The 24,410-nt window shown below is 37.8% G+C and overlaps 2 protein-coding genes across 4 annotated transcripts in view; both read left to right on the top strand.

The window, feature by feature from the left end:
- The first annotated feature begins 2,966 nt into the window (after positions 1–2,966).
- LOC107698887 (volume-regulated anion channel subunit LRRC8C-like) lies at positions 2,967–11,781 on the top strand. Its single transcript, XM_016500023.1, has 3 exons — positions 2,967–3,064; positions 7,142–7,283; positions 9,028–11,781. The coding sequence occupies exons 2-3, from the start codon at positions 7,146–7,148 to the stop codon at positions 11,266–11,268; spliced, it is 2,379 nt and encodes a 792-aa protein (XP_016355509.1). The 5' UTR covers positions 2,967–3,064; positions 7,142–7,145; the 3' UTR covers positions 11,269–11,781.
- Positions 11,782–17,559: 5,778 nt separating this feature from the next.
- Positions 17,560–24,410, top strand: part of LOC107698886 (volume-regulated anion channel subunit LRRC8D-like) — an 18,544-nt gene continuing 11,693 nt past the window's right edge. Inside the window, exon 1 of one of the 3 annotated variants that reach the window (XM_016500020.1) lies at positions 17,560–17,622. The gene's annotated coding sequence lies outside the window, so the exon portion shown is untranslated. Of the gene's footprint in view, positions 17,623–17,693; positions 18,210–24,410 lie in introns of those variants that run through there. The other 2 variants (XM_016500021.1, XM_016500022.1) reach the window with 2 other exon arrangements.

Below are 24,410 nucleotides of genomic sequence, written 5' to 3'. Positions count from 1 at the left end.
TATTTGTGATATCACAAATCCCGGAAAATATGCGTTGTAGTCCAAACGAGTCGTTCGTTGTAGTTTTTGAAAAGTTTTTTCTGTTAAATAAAATATCTCCTTTTGAAGTGGACTTTGAGCTTTGTAACTTTGCAGATCTTTTTTATGCTCAAACAGCAACATTACAGACTAACTAAAGTTGAAAAAGTAAAAAAGCATAATAGTGTGAATAGTAATAGTCCTTTAACACATTTGAACATTTTGACCTTTGAGGTAAATGGGTAAACCCTATCTACCTATTAGCACAAAAATGTTTAAAAATGCTTTGTATTATAAAATCTGAAATCGTTACAAAACACTTCAACCATTTGCAATTTGTTGATTGAAATGAAAACTGATAAATACTGTAAATAGTGCAGCACAATGCTGTTTATTTGAAATGCTTAGCATGCTGCTAGAACAGGGGAGCTGAAGACCTTTGTCAGTCTGTTTAGCATGTTCTTTAGCCCTGGTAAGATGTCTTCTTTTCATTACATCTAAGTTCATGCGTCTGCAGTATGTTTGAGGAACACTTTATATAACAATCTACAAGATGCCTGACCTTAAACAACATATTTACTTTACAAGCATTGACCGACCATCTACCTATGAATACATCTTCCTGATGTTGCTGCCATAGGCATTGTAAAGGTGGGCAATTTTTTGGCTTAGTTACCCAAGCTCTAATACACCTCTGGACATTTTTTTTTCCATTTTACACAAGTGCTTTGGCTCACCATGGACTACAAGAGCATTGTCGGGGCTAAACCCAGTTGTTCAAAGTGAGGACACAAAAGAAATTCAGTCCAGCTGCAGGGTGTTCTGGACAGGAGATAGGATGTACAGCATTTATAGTTTCTTGTGGATGATTAGAAACTCATAGGCAGGATACTTTGACCTAATGTGGGATGGGAGTAGCTAGAGTGGTACTGCTGATGTCAAGAATGACTTTGCTTTCATATTTCATCTACTGGACAAGTACAATCTATTGTTCCTGAAGAGGCAAAGAGACTTTCAGTGTTTCTGGGGATCAATCAAAAAAAGCCACTGAGCTTAAGTCTCTAAGATCCTAAAATGAATCCTTAGTCTGCAGAACCTTTGAGACCTCTACATTTATGGAAACATCTTATCAGTAGCAACTACACCAAATACATCCCTGTTCACACAATTTTTGAATAGAAAACATGAACAGAACTTTTGCTAATCTTTTGAATTAAGCTTTGATGTCTGAGCTACAGTAGTAAACATTATAAGGCACTCTCACATTTTCAGTGTTTATTATTAATCAATAAGGCCAGTTTTAGGAGTCATTAAACAGTGACATGATAGCGGGACTTAAAAATGACAGAAAGGGCCAGCCTGGTATGTAATAATGCCATAATCATATTAACAAGGAAAAACACATACACTAATAAAATGTGTATGTTGAATGCACTGAAAGTTGTAGTGTAGGGATCGTTCACTCAATTCTTTCACCATTTTCTCACCCTCATATTGTTCCAAACCTGTATGACTTGCTTGTGTTTTTGGAAAGACATTTTGAAGAATATTGATAACATTTTTGGAACCATTGACTTCCATTGTATGGATAAATAAAAAGACTGAGACATTTCTCAAAATATCTTGTCTCAGAACTCAAAACTCTGGTCCCCATCACCCCATGAAAATAAAAAATATATAATTTTTTTATTATAAAATATAATAGAGAATTTTTTTCTCTATATACTTGACCATGTGTGTTGCAAAACTTTATTAAAGAAAACCCATCACTGCAATGTCCTGGAGTTTTTAAGAGTAGAACAACACTACAATTCTTGGCTATGGGACATTCCCACCTGCAAGAAATAAATCACTTTGAAACAACTATTTAGTGGGTCGTGAATTCTGTCCTTGTCATGGCACTCTTCTGTGAAATGTTGTCTGGTCTGTGCATTTACAAGAGTGCAGCTAATCAACAAAACAATGACAATTTTATCATACACCTTTAAAAACAAATTTTAGTCATGTATTGTATATTTTTCTATTTAGAACTCTGTGCTTTATATTGATTATTTCATGATAGTTTCACAACAGATCTAAGTGTTCTAACTCATTCCCAAAGGGAACTAGCAGCGTAGATTCTCAGCAGAGCTCATAAAATGCCACAGCCTTACAGTGAATAGGCTTTTAGTTGAGGAAGACCTTTTAAAGTCTCTGCCGCCCAATGTCAAAGAGGGTTTCCATAGAACAAAGAGGGCGCATGCAAGCAAGCCTGAGGCAGATGGTGCAGCCAGTCAGACACGCACGTTAACATATGATCTAGTACAGAGGCTGTGGAGACAGTGGGATCACATACTCAAGTTAATGTCTGCTATGGCTGGTGTGGAGGAGGATGGCAGTAATGAATAGCTTTTGTGGCTCATTGGCGTTAGTTTCCATTCCTGACATCTTTTTAAATAGGCCTACTAAAAACACAAAGTACTAAAAATACACACATAGTTACATTACTCATGTTTTAACATTTTTTATTATACATTTCTTGAATTGTTGTTTAGTAGTTCACTCTTTATGTAATTGTATGGGTTATTTAATAGCCTAATAATATAGTCAACCCTGTGTGAATTACAGTGGTTTACAATAAACCACTGCCTTGCTGATACATTTATCTCCAGCTCATTCTCTCATCTTTTTTTTAGGTTAAACAAGGATTCTAAAAACTGTTAAAACCATAATTAACTTTAGCTTGACGCACAGGAAATGGCTTTATTTGCTTAGTTAAAATGGTGGGGATGTGGAGGATATGTCCCTGAGAGTTGCTGTAACAATGAGGTGGTTATGGGTCATGGACAGATGTAGCACGACATAATAACGCGCAAAATCTAAACGGAAAGTGAGAAAGGCGGTTCTGGGAACGCTATTGTCATACTGAAGACCCGCCCAAGGTAGCTCAGCCTATAGCAGCTGGAGGACAGTACTGACTGAGAGAACCGCAGCCGCAAGGACATGCCACAGTCCAGGCTAGAATCTTCAGCTGGAGACGGAGAGCGCGCGTTCAGTCCATCTAAAGGTGAGCCAAAACCGGGACCGTTTCATTCGCGTTATCGGTGTTTGAGGCCAAACGTTAACATCGCAGATGTTTATGTTGGATCATTTCATCTTCATTACGCAGTCGATGAAACACTGAAACGCGCTCGGGACAGCGTTTAACTTTTCAAACCCCCTCAGTGAGAAAAACGTGGTAGCCTACAGTTATTGCTCTAAATACGTGTTAGTGGAGCGAATTTACCAAAACAAATGCTTCATACGAAAGAAAATTGAGGACCTCGAGGAAAGTGTTGATATAGTTTGAGAGCATTGTTCTTGAATGTTTTTATGATTTTTTTTAGCTTATATTTATTTTACATTATTTACTAATGTATAACCATAGTGATTAGACAGACAGGCCTCCATTTAAAATACTTAAAAACTTAAAGTAAGCGAGATTCAAATCAAATGTACCGATTTAAAATGAAATAAAAATCGCACGAGTGAACGTGCATTGTTTTTGTTTTGTCCCGTGAGTGGGAATTAATGTTGTTGTTTTTTTCGATTTCCGTCATTAGCAGTAGAGGAAATCGCCTCCACGTAACATTACAAAACATATCGTCCGTGCGAATGTTAGCCTTCTGAAAGTGAGCTCTTCTTCTTCATCCTGCTAACTGGATGTGATTCAGACGTGCAACGTTTTTTTTCCACGACTATATTTGAGAATCACCCCATTTCCTGGCAGGAAGAGCTGTTCCAGGAGATGGTACAGATCTCTACTGAGCTGAGTTTAGTAGGATACTTAAAGCTATTAGTTTAAATAGCAGATCTGCAGCAATGCATAGACCCCCATCCATTTCTGCATTTCTTGTCTATCAGAACTCGTTGGATTTTTCCATTGAGTCTGCCAACATTTTATTCGTTTCCGTCTCGTAGCGTCTGAACATTGGATATAGTGCAGCGTTTATCTATAATAAATGTCATGAAATTGTATCTTTTAACATTCATTCATTTTTTATCATTTTGTTATAGGCCTACTCCTAGAAGTGTAATTTATGTGCATTTTACAAGTTTTAAACTCGCATCAGGAATATCTTGTAACAAACTCAGCCAGGAATCAGGAGTTCCAGATACTTGAACTGCTGCAGCTGTTCACAAATGTCCAAATATTTTGCACTGCCTGAAGAAGGCTGCCTGTTGAAGCACGTTGCATATACAGAGAAGTTCTTTTACCCCTGGGTTCCTTTTTTTGTAATGGTTGTGGCTTCTCATTCAATGCACAGAACACACAGATTGCATCTAAATATGCAAGCTTTGATGCTGTCTCTTTTCTGCAGAAATGTTTATAAAAGTACAAACTGTATGTGGATACTGGAGTATATTTTAACCTGAATAAGACCGATTATGTTTACTCTGCTGTAAGCACCCTTGAACGGTTAACATTTCCAGAAAGTACACCACTTGAGGATTTATGATCAGCTAAGGTTGGGTTTGCCTAATTCGTTTGCTGACCAGTTTGTGATGATTAAGTTACTAGTCTTGTACACTTTCCTGTAATTGTGTATGTACAAGTTTGGATATTTATATTTTATTTTAGTGTATTCACATTTAGACTAGTGCTGTCAAACGATTAATCGCGATTAATCGCATCCAAAATAAAAGTTTTTATTTACATAATATGTGTGTGTACTTTGTATATTTATTATGTATACATAAATACACACACATGTATGTATATATTTAAGAAATATATGTTATGTTTATATATTAAATATTTATATATGATTATATGAATATAAATATATACATGTAAATATTTTTCTAAATATATGTGTGTGTATTTATATATACATAATAAATATACACAATACACACACATATTATGTAAACAAAAACTTTTTTGGATGCGATTAATCATTTGACAGCACTAAATTTAGATGAATGTATTTACAGGCTGTGAAGTGTTATTTCTTTGGGTTGACCTTGCATGTAAAGTACATAGGGGATGTTTTCGTTTATCTGATGTTTTGATCAGAGAGAGCAATTTAGGCTGTTTGACATAAAATGGATTTCAGGTGTGTTGCATCAGGTGCAGGACTACAACTGGGTACTTGTCTGCATTTTGTGAAAGGTACCTTAGTAAGTCTACTCATTAGTAGTGGTTTAGTACTACTCCCCTTCCACATAGCATTCTGTGTTTTTCTACTTTGTTGTGTCAATGCTCTCCATCTGTGCAGGCCTTTTATAGGTACATAATATAAACCTCTTTTTGGAGTGGCTGACTGTTGCAAAGTGAAGCATATGCAGCGGTAATCTCAATAATTAATAAGATCGGTGGAATATGCTTTGTGTATGATACGATGCAAGAAGTGCAGCTCAATAGAGATTAGAGGAAGCCTGGCAGACTGCCTACATTAGGAATCATTAGAATGTAAGGGCATAATATTCTGGTCTTCATGGCAGTTTTGTCTTGAATACTAAAGGTGATCCAAATTCTTATCCAGTGACTTTCAGGATTCATAGGTCATTTCTAATTGCAACTCAAGATATTTTTGCATATTGTTCCACACTAAATTACAGAAGGATTTTTCTTTTGCACAATTTTATTTAGCATATTACCTTGATGTTTGCCAAATAAATAGATGCATGGATTTGAATTTATTTCAATAGTTTAGTTGTAGAGAATGTGAAGGGAAAGAATATTTCGCTAATGAATGAGCAGCCAGGTATACAGTGTTGCCCTGGACAATGGTCATTATTCAGAAATATTTTATTGATGAATGTAGCAGTTTAATCAATAATCAACGACTATTCCATACAGCCATGTAGTAATAATAATAATAATAATAATAATAACCAGATGATACATATGGTTGGATTGTTGGAGGTGTGATTTTTTTCACCACAGTGAAATGCAAATTTAAATATCCAAATTCAAATGTGTTGTTCCTTTGTAAACAAATGTTCCTTATTGAGGTTATAATTCTTTGGCTATTAAAGAATTATTAGAACAATAAATACATCTATGTTCATGGATTAGCCAGTGGCTTTTAGTCCAGAGAATGTGGGATATAGGCCTACATTTTATCATGTATTCTCTGGGAAATAAACCCAAGTCCTTTCCATCATGCTCTTCCGGTTGAGCTACAAAAACGTATTTTGTACATGTAATGCTGGATATCATAAACCTGGTAGACTGTCATTCCATGTAGCTTATTTATTTTAAACATTCATCAGTTTATATTTAGTCTAGCGTAGTAATGTCAAAAGTACCGGTATACCAAGTTGGTACTGAAATATTAAAAATGTCACAATACCATGGCTTTCAAATGCTCCCATGTGTACAGCAGGCAAGTTGTGTGCTTGGCCTGTGAAGAGCATCAAAAGGTTTTGTTTACAGTGTGTTTTTTGAAATGTCATGCGTTGTAGCCAATCACAGGCATGACTGTTGAGCTCATGAACGCAGTGGCCAATCAGAGGTATTTAAGCATCTGCTCAGTATCAGAATTCAGTACAGTTCAGTGCTAGTTTTGCACACTTGTGAATCCTTTCAATATAACCAACAAAGTGTAAACACTGTGTAAATCAGAGATTCATTGTTTGGAAAGCTTCTTTGATTATGTATGCTTTTTTTTTTTTTACAAGAGTGGTGAACTGAAGCGATTCACAATTTGAATAAAAGTTGTATTTTTCATGCTCCATCATTTTTCATAACTACACTGCAAAGTTCTGGGAGGAATAACTGTATTTGAATGCAAGAATGAAATAAAAATGTTGATGATTGTGAAATGTTTCTTTTGTCTTCATTGTATTACTTGCTCTTTCACTTGACCTTTTTAAAGAAATGTTTTATTAATTGAAAAAAACTAAATTGAAAACGCTGTGTTGTAATCTACAGATAATTATTTACATTTATTATTATGATTATTATTGTGAATTAACTCATTTATTTAATTTATTTTTTTCCCAAATAGTTAAATATGTAAATCTAATAGTTTTTGTTATAGTACTCACATTTTTATCAAGAACTATGAAATAACTCTAGGCTAGCATATCAGCTGTTTTTGTCAGCATTTATTGCGTTTCTTCCAATTCCTAATTCTTCATTGTGCCTTTACAGGAGTATGATTCCAGTGACCGAATTCCGGCAGTTCACGGAACAGCAGCCAGCGTTCCGGGTTCTGAAGCCATGGTGGGATGTGTTCACAGACTACCTCTCTGTGGTCATGCTCATGATAGGTGTGTTTGGATGCACTTTGCAGGTAAATATTACAATTCTTCTCCTTAAACACATACCAAAAGAACATTTCATTATTTTTTAGAGCTGAGAAGCTAACATCTTAAGCAGTACTAAGACATACAGTCTTCCTTGACCAACAGCAATGGAATAATGAATGACTTCACACCATAGATGGATTTCCTCTGTGCATGAACAGCCCACTGTTGAGCAGTGCGTACTGCATTTAGAAGTGGGAGTTTGCTAACGGAAAAAAAAAAAACTAAATTCCAGTCACCCCACACGAAAAGATTACTCCTTCCCCTCATGGTGGCCCCTCTATAAACACAAAATGACTCCTGTAGTCTAGCTTCTCAGCCTCATAAACTAGTGGGTGGAGCTTCAAGCAGCATGCTTGGCCTTCAGTTTCAATTCCTAGATGATCCTAATCAGGGCCATCCTTAGGGGGGTGCAACTGGTGCGGTTGCACTGGGCCCTGCAGCGAACGGACCGAGGGGGACAACCCCACCCCCCTGGAATGCGATCGGACCGAGGGGGACCCACCCCCACCCCCCGGAACGCGATCGCAAACGGACCGAGGGGCCCAACCAATCCCCCACCCGGAACGCGATCGTGAACCTACCTGGCACTGGGCCCCGCGTCAGCTAAGGACGGCCCTGATCCTAATTATTTTTAGTCTCAACAAACATTAACAGGAACCCATTGTTAGGGTGGGAATATCCCCCACTGTCCCTGGAGGTGTGCATCAAATAATGGCACAATTGCGATTGGATGTTTGTGATGATCCCAGTGAAGGCAGTATTAATTGACCTAATTAATGCTTTTACTAACGTCATTGCATAATCCTGTGGTTCTGAGTGGGGAATAAATAGCCTCCTCTTTGCTAAATGACCATGTTTGACGGAGGGCACTGTAGTGCATAATGCATATTTTATTAGCCACTTGGGGCTGCTGCGCCTCACATCCATTTCACTGCAGAGATGCCGTGTTCAGAGCTGCTGATGCTTTATTAGCAGGCTTTACTCAGCAGTCAGCCTGTTGTGTTTGTGCCACACTATAGTGCTGTGTAGAGCTCTCACAATCTTTTCCATCTCCTTTTAGCTGATTTTTCTTGTTTCTCATTACCTTCCCACAGAAACCACATGGTAATTACCAGACAAACTAAAACTGTTTTGCAGGAAAAGGGGGGAGGGCACACATCTTGAATCTAATACAGAATGCTTTTGTTTACTGCTTTTCAGTCCTGCTGTGTACTTTAAAAAATATTTAAGTCAAAATTGAGTAGCCATTGAACACCTTTTCTTGCTAACCCAAAGGTAATTCTTCTCTCTTTTGAATTCAAATGACCAGTGTAATGATTTCTCATTTCCTGTTTGAGTCACAACACTGACGTCAGAGCACCGAAATAGTTATCTTAAGAGATGCTCCTCGTCAGATACTGTTACACTGTTCCCAGCAATCTATGGGTGGTGTGGATTGGAATTGGAATTCAGTACATAAAATGGCCTCATCTGCTGTCTTTTACACTCTTGAGGTTTATTTATTTGCTCTCTGATGTGTGCATTTGAGGTTCTTTCGCTTTCATCTTTAATTATTTTATGTCCAGAGAAAATGACTTGCATACTTGGGGATATTAATATAATCAGAATGCCTGTACAGAGACAGACTCTGGTTTTCTGTTCCCCCCAACTACTTTTATGCAAATTTCTGGAAGTATGTCTTGTTATAATTGTGTTGATATTGATAGCTACTCTCTTCTGTCCTTTTAGGTGATGCAAGACAAAATCATATGCCTTCCTCAAAGGACATTCTCGCCAAACCAGACAGAGCTGATGTGCCCACCTCCTTCCACAAATCATGAATCGACAGTGCCTGTCCGTGAGTTGAAAGGACTGAAGACGAACTTGGATATTCAGCAGTATAATTACATAAACCAAATGTGCTATGAAAAGGCGCTGCATTGGTATGCTAAGTACTTCCCTTACCTGGTTCTCATTCATACTGTCATTTTCATGGTGTGCAGCAATTTCTGGTTCAAGTTTCCTGGCTCCAGCTCTAAAATTGAGCACTTCATATCCATCCTGGGCAAGTGCTTTGACTCTCCATGGACTACGAGGGCACTGTCGGAAGTATCTGGGGAGAATCCTGAGGAGAAAGACAACAAGAAGAACAGTGCCAGTAGGTCAAACCTTGATACTCCAATTGGCGAGGGCAACCTGGAGAAGACTCAATCGTTAAGATCCATTCCTGAAAAGATCGTTGTTGACAAGCCAGCAGCAAGTGTTCTTGACAAGAAGGAAGGAGAGCAAGCCAAGGCCTTGTTTGAGAAGGTCAAAAAATTCCGCCTGCATGTGGAGGAGGGAGATATATTATATATGATGTATGTCCGTCAGACTGTTGTAAAAGTGCTCAAGTTTATCCTTATAATTGCGTACAACAGTGCTCTGGTGTCAAAGGTTAGGTTCAGTGTTACTTGTACTGAGAACATGCAGGACATGACGGGTTACCGGTACTTCTGTTGCAATCATACTATGGCCCACTTGTTCTCTAAGCTCTCCTACTGTTATTTGTGTTTTGTTGGAATTTATGGACTTACATGCCTTTATACATCCTACTGGCTGTTCTATATCTCTCTCAAGGAATACTCTTTTGAATATGTCAGGCAAGAGACCGGAATTGATGACATCCCAGATGTAAAGAATGACTTTGCTTTCATGTTGCACATGATTGACCAGTATGATCCCCTATATTCCAAGAGATTTGCAGTGTTTCTCTCAGAGGTGAGTGAAAACAAGCTGAAACAGCTCAACCTTAACCACGAGTGGACAGCCGACAAGCTTCGGCAGAAGCTGCAGAACAACAACAATAACAGGCTAGAACTTCAACTCTTCATGCTGTCTGGTCTCCCAGATACCATCTTTGAGGTGACAGAGCTGCAGTCTTTGAAGCTTGAGATTATTAATAATGTTACCATACCAGCAGCCATTGCCCAACTAGAGGATCTCCAGGAGCTTTCGCTTTACCAGTGCTCGCTCAAGATCCACAGCGCAGCCACCTCCTTCCTCAAGGAGAACTTGAAGGTGCTGCGAGTGAAGTTTGATGATGCCCGTGAACTTCCGCAGTGGATGTATGTGTTCCGGAACTTGGAAGAACTCCATCTGATTGGCTCTTTGAGTTCTGATGCATCAAAGAACGTAACCCTGGACTCTCTACGAGAGCTCAAAGCGCTGAAGACACTGATGCTCAAGAGTAACTTCACCAAGATCCCTCAATCCATTGTGGATGTGGCCAGCCATCTACAGCGCCTCTGTATTTGCAATGATGGCACCAAACTGGTCATGCTAAACAACCTGAAAAAAATGGTGAACCTAACAGAACTTGAGTTGGTGCACTGTGACCTAGAACGCATACCCCACGCCATTTTCAGCCTGAGTAATCTGCAGACATTGGATCTGAAAGAGAACAATCTACGCACCATTGAAGAGATTGTCAGCTTCCAGCACCTCCGTAAGCTGACCTGTCTGAAGCTTTGGCACAACAGCATCGCTTTTATACCCGAACACATCAAAAAGCTCAGCAGCTTGGAGCGCCTCTACTTCAGCCATAACAAGATCGAGATCCTACCTTCACACTTGTTCCTGTGCAACAAACTGCGCTACCTTGATCTTTCCAACAACGACATCCGTTTTATCCCACCGGAGATAGGTGTTCTCCAAAGCCTTCAGTACTTCTCTGTTAGTTGTAACAAAATCGAAAATATTCCTGATGAGCTCTTCTTCTGCAAGAAGCTGCAGACTCTGAAGCTTGGCAGAAACATGCTGTCTGTCCTCTCACCAAAGATTTCTTTCCTGGGAGTACTGACTCACTTGGAGTTAAAGGGTAATCACTTTGAGTTCTTACCAGCTGAACTCGGCTCTTGTCGTGCCTTAAAGCACAGCGGACTTGTCGTAGAAGACACGCTGTTTGAGACGCTGCCTTCAGACATCAGGGTACAAATGCAAGCAGAGTGATGACTGCTTTGCTTTAATGCCAAATATTGTAATCTGACTCCTTAACAGGCAAGGCTCCAGGTGTTCTGTCCTGTAGTATGTATTGTGATCTATATGGGTGAGTACTTGCAATTTCATGTTTAAAGCTGGACTTGTGCTTAATGGCCTTTTAATGCAAAAAAGCGAGAGAAAAATCTAGGTATGAATACCTTTTAATGCCTTACATTGTATATTATGAAAAAGTCATGTAAAATGTACAAATTTTAAGACTCTTTATCTTAATTTTCTAAGATATTTTTTTTAAACCTGTAAATAATAAAAGTAGACAACTTATGACAGGGATTCATTTACAGACAGTGTGTGTGACAGCAATTTCATTGTATGCTTTCACTGACATTTGCTCTCATAATCCATTAAGCTTTTGCAGGTCAAGTACTATACAACATGTTTTACACTGGAAATAGCGATATTAGAATTTGCACTGGAAACTTTAACATTCCTTTTATTTTACTTTTTGTGTGTATATAGGACTTTGCAAGGATTTTAAGTATAAATGATTGGAAAATAGTTTATGTAATCATTATAAATGAATGGAAAATAGTTCATGTAATCATTTATACTACACTCTAAAAAATGCTGGGTTAAAAAGGGACAAACCCAGCTATTGGGTTGTTTTGACCCAGCGGTTGGGTTGTTTTGAACCCAACCGCTGGGTCAAAACAACCCAATAGCTGGGTTTGTCCCTTTTTAACCCAGCATTTTTTAGAGTGTAGTAGTATTTGTTTATTTTTTCTTCCTGCATATTTACTCTAATAATTCTAAAGCTTTTGGATAGCAGGATCCGTATGCATGTGTTCTCAGGTAGACTTTACATGTTTTTCTTTGCATTACTGTTTTAATGTTAAACAAGTTTGACTGCTGTTGGTAGTAGATCCTGCAGATAAAGGTAACCGCATTTCAGTATACCTCTTATGTACTAGCTGTACCAGCTTCAAATGTCAGAAGCATTTCTAAAGGGGTCTGCTTTTTTCTGCTGTGGTTTGCTTAGTTTAAACAGTACTTGACTTCTCCGGTCTAAGACAGAATGCAGATGCAGAGGGCATTTCTCTTACCTCAGCTTAGCCATTAACATTTTTCTTGTAAACCAACAATGTACTATAAATAGACATTTAGATTTTTTCATCTTATTAGCCAACAGTATTTGTCATTTAATCTCACATTGTACACTGTTTCTATTTGATGAAAACTGAAAGAAAACATTTGACAGAAACAAAGCTCTAAGCATCCAGTATATACAAATGCATTTTAAGAAATGGATTCTTCTATAATGTCTATAATATGCAAAAAAATCTCTCAAGGTGCACTAAGATAAATTAGGTAGACTTTAAGTTTCCATAGCATTTTCTCCCAGCTGGCGATAGATTACGAGTGTGCGTCTTGTCTTGAGGGCATGTACATGGTAATTACATTGTCTCTGATCTGATCTTGCCTTGTGGGATGGGACTCATCTGATGTACTGAGATCAGCATGCCATGTGGCCTTTTTTTTCGGCACCATAAACAAGTGTCATTGAATCAGTGTTTCATTTATGAATTCCAAGACACTGGTAATACACATTTTTAGTCGCTTTAAGAAGGTTAAAACTGAATACTTGAGCTGTTTAGATCACCAGACCTTTGTGTGTTTTGCATGTAGTCCACTAGTCATTTTTTGACAGTAGACCTGTCTTGGGTTAGGAAGGTCAGTTCCTGTTCTGGTCTTATGTCTGGTCTGCTGCATGATAAAGGTTACAGTGATGTGAATGGCAAAGCTACAGTCAGTGTGGACATTTTTCTTTTAAATCTGCACATAAAATGAAGGATATTTAATTTTTTTGCCATTTGATAAAAGTGCTGACATAATATAGTGTCACCATATGACTTATTTTTCTGTTTTGTATCATTTTCATTCTACCAAAGTGTTTTTGATTTGTAAAACAGCATAAATAAAATGCATTGTTGTCCCTTGTGTTGAGTTCAGTTGATGTTTTGTAATTCTCAAGGGAGAGTTGTCACCCAGATGGCAGTATTGTGTAGTAAATGCAAGAGAGATTTGAGTCTATGCAATGTTTAGGGATAATTTGCTGATTTCCTAAATGCATGCCCACACCAGAAAGTCTGACACATTGCTGACATTAAAAATGCAACTGTAAACAAGATTTTTTACAATTTTTTATTTATTTATTTTTGAGGGATGATTTATAATGGTGGAGATTATTCAAATATGTCTGGGTCATATCTGTTAAAATAATATTGAAAATTAAATAGACACAAATATTCACATGCAAGTACATAATTTACATAATTACTTTAATTGTGTAACATGCCTTAAGCAAATAATTTAATTTGTATTGCAAGCTTCACCGTTTTTTTTTTTTTTTAAGTTAAATATTTGTTTTTCAAGCCCAAAAAAATGCATCCCATTCAAATTGACTTTATTTTCATACGGTCATTAAGAGAATGATAGTAAATACTGATGCTGTGTAAATCAGTTACAGGCCTAATATCATTCATGTGAAAGAGTATTATTAATGTCTGCCGGAGCAATCCTCTGTCTGATGGAGAGGTATGTGGGTGTTGTCTCCAATCTCTTCTCATGTTCCAGAACCAAGTAGGGATCAGAGTGCTTGTTCAGTCACATGATCAGCTGTGATGGATATGGCTATTGATAGCTGAATCATGGTCTGGTCTACAGTAAAAAGCAGAGGGAAAATACTATAGCTTCAGCCATTTTCAAAGGCATTACCTCTGCATTGCATGTGGTTATTTAATACAAATTCTGTTACATTTGAAGGTAAAAATTTGGGAATTTTATCAGGGAAGGAGAAAATCTCCTCTACCTGTACAAAACTTAAAATGAGATGGATACTAATATTTAGTTACAGTTTTGCAATGTATAGTGGCATGTCTTCTAACTTCGACTAAAGTGGACCGTGAATGCCTTTATAGAACATATCTTGTTTAATTACCATCCAGAAACACAAGACCATGTACAGATCTAAGGCAGGCAAGTACTTTCACCCTAAAATAGAGTACTACACTATTTTTTCAACAAGATGGAGATGTTTAACTCTCGTTTGATCCCTTGTCACCACTTAGTATAAAAGATTCCATGTACTAAATGTAGGATGGCTGACTCATTACAAATAAGAGCTTCAACAGGGGGTCCAGAACCCCTAGAGGGACCACATCGGAACTCCATGGGGTGCACCAATTATTATTATAAACTGTTAATATTTATATTAACAAATGCTGAATGCAAAAAACAAAACAAAAAAAACTTGTTGCTACTGGATGGCATGAGTAGTTCATTAGACATTCATGCACAATACAGACAATACACAGACAATCAGACATTAATCTGTTGTACACTCTTAAAAATAAAGGTGCTTTAAAAGGTTCTTCACAACGATGCCATAGAAGAACCATTTTTGGTTCCACAAAGAACCATTCAGTCAAAGGTTCTTTAAAGAACCATCTCTTTCTTACCTTTTTATAATTTGAAGAACCTTCTTTTGCCACAAAGAACCTTTTGTGAAACAGAAAGGTTCTTCGGATGTTAAAGGTTCTTTATGGAACCATTTAGAAAAAAAGGTTCTTCTATAGCATAGTGAAGCACCTTTATTTTTAAGAGTGTATGTGAAAGGTTTTTGCAGGTATGTGATTTGTGTTGCATACAGAACAAGTCAAGAAGCAAGGAAACTTTGTGCACCAGACCTCGGGCCTTTATAAACCTGACAAGCTGATGACCCTGGACAGTGTGATCTTGAAAATTTGCCCTGAGGAGAAGACTGCTCTCTGTTCAACCATGAAAAGGCAAGGTGCAGCAGCTGTCAAAGTGGAGTTGTGGATAGAGGCAAAAGGACACTTTCAAGGTTGTGATTAGAGAAAGCCTTATATTTGAATGCAAAATAAATCAGCATAGAGTCACTGCTGTTCCACAGCCTTTCTCATATAGTCTACAGAAACAGATTTAAATTGTCATTTTGAAGACAACATCACCAAAGCTAAAGCTAAGCTAGTCTTTCACAGTATTTTCTTTAGACCGGCCTTTTATAGCTGAAGAGCTTGAGTGCCAAGAAATGTCCTCATGTATCCAGAATTTGCTTGTGGCACAAATTGGAATGTGGGATTCACCTTGTCACACTTTGTTTCAATCAAACTCTGAGACTTTTCTGTTAGGTTTTCTGATGTCTGTCCTTTGTCTCCCTCTGTGTGTGCAGGTGGCTAAATCGCTCATGTGGCAAATAAACACAAGCAAAACCCACAGAACCTGGTTGTCCGGTGGGGTGGGGAAGGCAAAGTCTGTTTAATCTTACTTGCAACCATATGGTTCGCTTGTAAAACATAAAGGATTTCATTTACATATAAACAAGACAGCAAGCTTGCATAAGCATGCATGAATATGCATGACATAAGGTGAGTTTTCCCCTCCTGTTATTTTATGGTGTCTAGTAATAACTACACGTTGTATTTGCGTATTGTTTTGCGTATTGTTCAAAAAGTATTGAGTTTAACATTTAGCTGGTTTACCATGGCCAGGTGTCCTGACATTTTATCCTACCCATCAGATTTTCATACCAGGGCTTACTGCGCATGCGCACATCAATATTGCGTCCTTTTTCTCATGCTGAACAACAATATTTAATGTATCTGCATTACTGTAAGGGTAGGTTTAGGGTTGGGGTAGGTGTAGACTTTAATAAAACACAATCTAATAGGTAGAATTTTTTTTTTATTGTTGGTTTCCGGTAGTTGTATCCATTCTAGCCACAACTGTGAATATAACATATAATTACTGTATTTGTATTACTGTAAGGGTAGGTTTAGGGTTGTGGTAAGTGTAGAAATTAATAAACCATAATTTGACAGGTAGCATTTATCGTTGTCGAATTGTACTACCTACTGTTTTAATGGGAGGTAGCAAAATCTGACAGGGTAGCACAAATCGACAGAACACCGGTTTCACAAACGGGGCTTAGCTTAAAGGGGTCATATGATGCGATTTCAATTTTTCCTTTCTCTTTGGAGTGTTACAAGCTCTTGTTGCATAAAGATTCAGCTTTCAAAGTAAATATCAAGACAGTTAATAATGTCGTTAGTTTTACCATCAGTTCAAGCCCGAAAAGGCAACAGAGTCACGTGACAGACACAGTGATGATGCAGTACACAAGCCACGGCTAAGACAGCTGACGTGCTATGATTTCTGACAGGCAGTTCACTTTCCTGTGTATACTTAAACTAGTAATCACACACACTTACACTCGCTAATTTAGTAGCCTAGTCTCTGATTGGCTGGAATTATGGCACATTGTAACGCTGGGTTGTGTTGAGCATGCCAGTTGTTGGTATTTAGAGAGCACTGAGGGCGGGCATCAGGTGAGCAAGCTAGTGAAACGCTGCAAGCGCAAAAGAGAAGGTCTGCACACATCCAAAAACTTATTTTAAATGCAAAATTGAATTTCGTGCGCTCGAAATACTTTCTTCTTTGCGAGACAAACATTTTCTCCACAAAACTCAGTTCGCGCGTGCAAAACGTACTTTGAGGCGCTCAAAATATGATCTTTCACGCGCAGAATTGCGGCAGAAATGTAATCCCATACATAGAGGAGCAACAATGTACATTATGTGGAAAATGGTTTTTTGAACCTTAAACCGCATAAACACATTGCATTACACCAAATACACAACATAATGTTCGTTTTAGCAACGTCATATGACCTCTTTAAGCCAGGACTAGGCCTTAGTTAAATTAAGATATTTAAGCAACTTTTATAAAAATGCCTAAGAAGAAAACATTACAGGTGTGCATCTTGACACAAAACATATTTTAAGATATGTCAGAGCAAGATATTTTCAGTTGAGACAGCTCAAATATGCATAGTTAGTATTAAATAAATAGACACAAATAATCAGAAGTAAATACAAGCCAACAATCGTAGCAAGCCCCTTCTGCGTGACAGTTTAGCTTAATTTAGGCTAAATTTGCAGCTATGTTACTCGTTACTTATGTTGGCATACTTTGTAATTTGACATAAAAAACATATAATTAAACATTTTCTGACGGTTCCGATTTAGTAGCCTACCCTATTCGTGGAAAGTAGCTTCAAACGTGTAACAGTTCGTGTAACAAACGGGGTTTGGTTGCTTAGTAACTTCTGAACACCGGTCAGGTGTTTCGCGTGTAAATCATCCTGTAAACTTTAGCTCCGCCCACATGCACTTTATCTATGTGATAGTACATTTCTGTTTATTACAGACATTTCTCATTCATCATTTCATACGCATGGACATCGAGGAAGCGTCGACGATTTTAAAATGACAGATTTGGTTTGAGGTATGTATGAGCCTGTAAATGTGTGTTTGTGGGGGTTTAAGGTGGCGGATATGCAGCGCAGAGAACTGGTGCAGACTGGTTGACTCTGCCTCTGTGCGCGCGGCACTGAATGTACCATAATAATGAGATGAGCGGGGACCCTTTACATGTGCATAAAGCCCTCTCGGGTAAATGATTAGTAAGTTGTTATTTTGTACCGGCACTGTTTCCACTTTAACACAAGTGTCTTCAGACCTCCAACGGTTTCCTGCCCGAGCGGCGTTAATCTGCACAGAACCGCGAAGACATGACAAGACACCGGATTGCGTTCATAGGCAATATTCCAGTCCGTTCCTGTAAATCGCGTTCTGCTCGCAGTTTACGCGTTATTGGGAAGCAAACCATTGTCGTATATATGTCGTGACCCGGTATAGAAACACAATGGCGTGAATGCACTCAAAAGGACGTCTCCCACGCGAGCGGACCGCATATTTGTCTACAACAGCGTCCCCATTACTGCAAGGACAAGTGGATAAAATGTGTTTCAGATTCTCAGGAATTAAAGTGCGGCATGGATGACGTTTGATGACGTTTATATGAGACAGTAAGTATATACGTTATGCTATGCATCCATTTCTGAAATATTACAGTAGTCGAGTATCTTGTCTTGAGGTTGTGTTTATGAAGACTGTCAAGAGTAGTTCAGAGCAGTCAAAGCAAGATGGTTTGGGCACTTTTTGAAGGAGACTGTACAAACTATATCGACTGTTCAAACAGTTGCACAAGCCAATATATAACTAGTAATGTGAATTGCAGGTCTCTTGTAAGAAGTTACCAATTTATCCAATTTCTGGGTAATGCATATTACATAATTTGTTTCATAATGTTGTACACTGTTGCCCATCATCAATTTTATCCAGCAGGACTACAGTTGTACTTGAGACAGCCAGTGCTTTGAAGTTAAAGTATTAATTAAAAAAAAGTGTGAATTTAGGTTTAGATTTAACAGTTTCTTTTGCTGTCATTTTTGAGACACATTTGGTAATATTGGATTGGCCTGTTTATATGCAGAAGATATTTAAAATTTTTGGTTGACCCTAATATTATTCTTGATTTCCTGATTTTGATTTCACTTGACTTGGCAGATATGAACAGATGTTCAGTTTCAGCCTTTAATCTTGTTTTTTTTTATTCTTCTTTTTCTACACATACACATACACACATACATGAATTCATACATTATTACAATAACGCTTTATTTTAACTCACTGACCTACAGTAAACTGTACATATACTGGGACAAATGGTTGCCCCAACACTGAAATCTGCAACATGAAGAGACATGATTGGTTAACAGCGTTGTCATTTCAATTTTCTGTTTGAGACACAGCAAATGAGAATAACAGCTGCAGCCGTGACCTAGTTATGGGGTAAAAGCCCAGACTGAGGTTAAATAAGGCTAGCTGTGATGATAATTGTGTTTTTTGTGGTTTAAGTTTGTGTTACCCAGGTGAGGTTAAAAACTGAGGTTTCTCATCACCATAGACTGGTAAAAAATGAGTGAAAGACCAGAATTAATTACGCAACTCTGATTTATTTGTCAGAATCCCAGCTATTCTCTCAATGTTATATTTTCAAAAAATGTTTTGAATATAAGAAATTAAGATTTCCAAATAAGCAAATTAAATTGCAATTGTTTTGCCCTTTTGTAGGAAACATCAGTTAATTCGGTTTCAGATTTGTTTACCTCAAATTTGTCTTTAAAAATGAAGTGAATATTTTTTTGTGTAACTAACAACAGCTTTAGATAAAATGGCAAATCCTTTCCAAACAGGTTTTTTAAACACTCCAACATGCCATCATTTGGACAAACAGGATGGACAGTGGTTGACGTAATCGGACTACTAAAACAGTGCAACCATATGTTTGTAAGTGCCACAGAGCCTTTAGTCTTTGCTAAGTCAACTTACGGATTTTTGTTTTCGTTTTATAGTATTTAACACCTTGCACCTCTTTCTACACCTGTCTAGAAATGATAAAACTAGTGGAAAAAAAGAATCAAAGGCAAATTATATGTAAAATAGGCCTACGTAAGACATAGAATGCTACAGAAACATTAAAGGGGTCATATGATGCGATTTCAATGTTTCTTTTCTCTTTGGAGTGTTACAAGCTCTTGGTGCATAAAGAAGATATCTCCTCGCTTTTCAGACCGATGAGCTTTGTAAAAATCGACGTGTTTCAAAAAGGCGGGGCATAGAGGAGAAACAAAAATGTACATTATGTTGAAAATGTGTTTTTTTTTACTTTAAACCACATAACCACATTTCATTACACCAAATACACAAAATAATGTTACTTTTAGCAGCATCATATGACCCCTTTAAAGGGTTAGTTCACCCATAAATTACACACCCTCAAGTCATCCTAGGTTCATGTCGAATACACAGCCAATGAGCTTGCTGATTTACATTTAAATGGCTGGTTAGCATTCACTAGAGCATTTCCCAGCGCACTTTCAGAGTTCCTCTGAAACCCTTCACCTGAAACTTTGCTTCCTTTGCTCCTGTTAACAAATGTTGGTTTTCACGAGACTCACTGGCGCATGCGCAGCGCTGACCTCAGAGGTCATCCGCCCGGAATTGCTTCCCCTTACAACAGTGAGCACAAGCTGCATTAAAGTGATTGTTACGTTTTGAATATGGATATTTTTCTTACAAAAACGCATCGATTCGCTACAGAAGGCCTTATTGTTCACCCCCCGGAGCCGTGTGGGACACTTTCTTTTTTTTAATGGATGGGCACTTTTTATTTAACTTGTTTTGGACTGAAGCATGCAGCACCTGTGAGTGCCATGAAACAGCTTGAAAGATCAAAGACAATTTTTAATATAACTCCGACTGGATTCGTCTGAAAGAAGAAAGTCATATACACCTAGGATGACTTGAGGGTAAGTAATTTATGGGCTAATTTTCATTTTTGGGTGAACTAACCCTTTAAGAAGCGAGCCTGTGACAGACCTTTTAGTATTATTTGGTGGGGCTGTTGCTGAATTCAGAAAGTGTTAAAACAATTGGTACTCACTCACTGAGTGATGTCAGTTCATCAGATGCATATAAAGTGCACTGCTGTGTGGAGCATGTTGAATGATGAGAGTAGTTGAGGAAATGAACAAATGCTCTTTGGATCTATACCAGCGATAAGGTAATTACCAGGAGTTGTTTGTATAAGTGTTTCCTGCCTGTGAATGCTATACATGCAAGTATAATGAAAGGTACATTAGTCTGAGTGTCTGCGTTATGTCATACCCTATCATATCACATCATATACTTTATTTATTTATTTATTACTTGCAGTGGAATAGAAAATGCCTATTGTAGACTCTTCAAAACATGTGCAAACAAGCCTGCTTAACATCTCCGCTCTTATAGTGTTAGTGTGTGTACTGTGTAACCTTCTAGCTGTAGATCTTGGGAACTGATGTCTTGCAAATTATTTTGGGTATAAGCAGTGGGAAAAGCAATTCTCAGTCATTCTCTGATGTCTTGTTGAGTCCTACTTTACCAGTCTTTGAGCATTAAATTTATTAGGTGACTTAATATTATTCACAGTCTTGCTGGTGACTGTGTGCTCAATTTCCACTTCATTTGATAGGCTTGTATTAATTTGTACTTTAAAAAAAAGATTTTTCTTTGTTTACAGTAAAGTACCATCAAAGAAGTGATGAGCTCTACAGATGTTCATACTTGTAAAATGACAGATCTACCAAGAATAGATCACCCTGTTGGAATATCCAGCCAGAATCTAGTTTTTTGAATGCACTGTCTTATCTCTTTGCTGTCATTTAATATGCATCTGTACATAATTATGTGCCTTTTGAGAAATCACGTGTGCTTTTCTAACCCCATGGCAACACACTAAAAGTAGTAATTGTTGTTTACGGCAATCTGACTTGGCTAAATAAGCTATTGTGTAATTGCACTAAATTAGAGACTAATTAATGCAGAGAAAGGACTTCTGCATATACAGCTACTACTGTAACTAATGCTAGTTTTAAAGATCTGTGACACACACTATATATTTTTTTACATTTATTGACCGAAATACAAAATGTTATATATTTTGTACTTAACATTTTCCTTATGCTTCTTAGATTCTTACACCTTCCTTACAGTTGACATGTTAACATCAAAGGCAGTGTAAGATTTGAACGAAAGATTTGTAGGACAGGCGAAGCACAAGAACAAAGCACTTGTGACTTGGATGGAATGTGATTGTCTTGTGAAGCAAGTCTAGACTTTGTTTTATTAGTAGATCTTAGAGGCAGTAAATTATCTGCAAAAGGCCTTATGGAAAAATTAAAAGTATTAAGTAATAGTACATGTAATCTGATAACACATTGCTTCAAGGAGAATAACTCAATCATTCAACAATGGATTCATGTTACTCAAAACATTTATGATTTATTTAAATAACAGCTGGATTAGCCAAGTGAAATACAAGTTAATTAATCATTATGACATTCAGTCAATTGTTTCTTGACAGTGAGAAGGTCATTCAATTTTGTCTATTGGATGTTTATGGGTAAGTCTTAGCAATGTGAAAGTTGAGCTCCACACATCAATAGTACCCCTGCAAAATGCCTGAATATTAGAGCAGAGACTTGCAACTTGATATTAAAGACAACATTGTCTTTGGCCAGGCTCACCACTGCAGTACTATTGTCTTCATGCAGTACAGTAGAGGCCCACTAAGGCTGATAATCTAATAAGAAAGTCTAATGCAGTGCTTTAGTGCCTGAGCAGTGATCAAGCTCTGTGCTGTGAAAAGTGATACAGGACAGAGATACTAGGATGTCTCCCCAAGCGACGGGACCATTTGTTATCTTTAGTGGTGTATTAGGCCACTCCTTGCATTTGTACATTGATTTAATGGAATATGAGAATGAGACTTATGTCAAGCCTGTATTTCACATAGCAGGGAGTGTAATATTGAGGTACTTGATTTGTTTATTAGCTTGAAGAACAAGCAAAAATTAAACGTATTATATTTGATATGTCATTGTAAGAATAACATTTCTTATGCATTTTTAAAATAAGCACACGCGCTGAAAAGTGATACAGGACAGAGATACTAGGATGTCTCCCCAAGCGACGGGACCATTTGTTATCTTTAGTGGTGTATTAGGCCACTCCTTGCATTTGTACATTGATTTAATGGAATATGAGAATGAGACTTATGTCAAGCCTGTATTTCACATAGCAGGGAGTGTAATATTGAGGTACTTGATTTGTTTATTAGCTTGAAGAACAAGCAAAAATTAAACGTATTATATTTGATATGTCATTGTAAGAATAACATTTCTTATGCATTTTTAAAATAAGCACACGCGCACACACACACACACACACACACACACACACACACATATATATATATATTAGTGCTGTCAATGAATTGATCCCGATTAATCGCATCCGAATTAAAAATTTTTGTTTATAAATATACACAGCACACACATATATTATGCAATCTATGTATAAATACACACACATACAGTATATATTTTGAAAATATTTACATGTTGTAACACAGTTCGTTGTCACGGGAAGAAGGAGGCGGGAACCGGCGAACATTTAAAGACTTTAATAAAATAAACAAACACAAAATGAAAGTAAAGCGGCAGCCCCTCGCGGACAACTGCCGCGCACAAAACACAAAACAAAATCCAGGCCTGGTCTTCTTTCGTCCAACACTGTCATCACTCCTCCTTTTATCCTTCCGGAGCTCCTCCGTGGGACTCGAGACCGGTGAGTGACGTAGGTGTCGCGCATTAGCATTTACTCCACCGGCCTCGCTCCATTACCACGGCTCTCGGCCCCACCCCTCTCGTCACATACCCCTATCGCCCCTCGCCAGTGGTGGAAAGAGTACTGAAAAAATATACTCAAGTAAAAGAATTTTGTGGTAAAGAAATGAGAATGATACTTTGTTACAATTTAGTCATAAATGCACATTGATATAGAAGGGGGCATCATCACCTACCTTTTACACAGCTTGTTTTGCTGATAATACAATTTGTAAGGAAAAATGCATTAAATAGCGAGGTATTTCTGGGGAAACTTTTTCAAAGGAAAACACACACACACACACACACATGCATGTCTCTTTGCGGAGCCGCGGCGGCCTCGGTGAATCAGCAGCATCCACAACTGAAAGGAACAAAAAGTATTGAACTTGAAAATTGTTTATGCGTGAGTGCACTTGCTAAATGACGACGGATTGTATAAAACGGATTTAAAAAACAACTTTATTTACGAGCTGCAGATTTATTACATCACGCGCTGGCACAGATGCAGTATATTAACGCCACGGGTCATCAATAAGGTGCAGATTTGGTCCTCAATTTGTGTTTCCAACACACTTTTTCACAGCGCGCATCACGCGCTCAAACTCATCAAAAGTCAACAAGTTCAGTAAGCAACAACGACTTATCCAAGTGAACGCTGCAGAACGCACGCGAGAGAGAGACGAGGCAGCGCAGATCGCGCGTCTCATAAGTGAGTGGGAATTTACCGAACGCGGCACTTGCGGGAGTTAACACTGTATGCAATACCCGCAACCTCACACCAAATTTCAGGCCGTTTAGATAGGCAAGTATATATACAAATCATTTAGGAAGCAGAAATCCGAAACTTACCTTAACATATTAAGTTAGAGGAAGACACTTGAAGAATGCACTTCCAGCAGCCATGATAAACAGTTGGTGGTTAAAGTTTTCTATGCACAATTTGATTTGACGAAAGTCA

The sequence above is a fragment of the Sinocyclocheilus anshuiensis genome, unplaced genomic scaffold (assembly GCF_001515605.1).
Source record: "Sinocyclocheilus anshuiensis isolate Anshui unplaced genomic scaffold, SAMN03320099.WGS_v1.1 scaffold642, whole genome shotgun sequence".
Taxonomy (NCBI): domain Eukaryota; kingdom Metazoa; phylum Chordata; class Actinopteri; order Cypriniformes; family Cyprinidae; genus Sinocyclocheilus; species Sinocyclocheilus anshuiensis.
This window is presented reverse-complemented; position numbering and strand designations above follow the sequence as displayed.

What these genes read in the sequence shown, in the direction of transcription:
- LOC107698887 (XM_016500023.1), top strand. Translation starts at nt 7,146, where the DNA reads ATGATTCCAGTGACCGAATTCCGGCAGTTCACGGAACAGCAGCCAGCG. An exon ending in TGTTTGGATGCACTTTGCAG is followed by an intron (nt 7,284 to 9,027) that starts GTAAATATTACA and finishes CTGTCCTTTTAG; the next exon opens with GTGATGCAAGACAAAATCAT.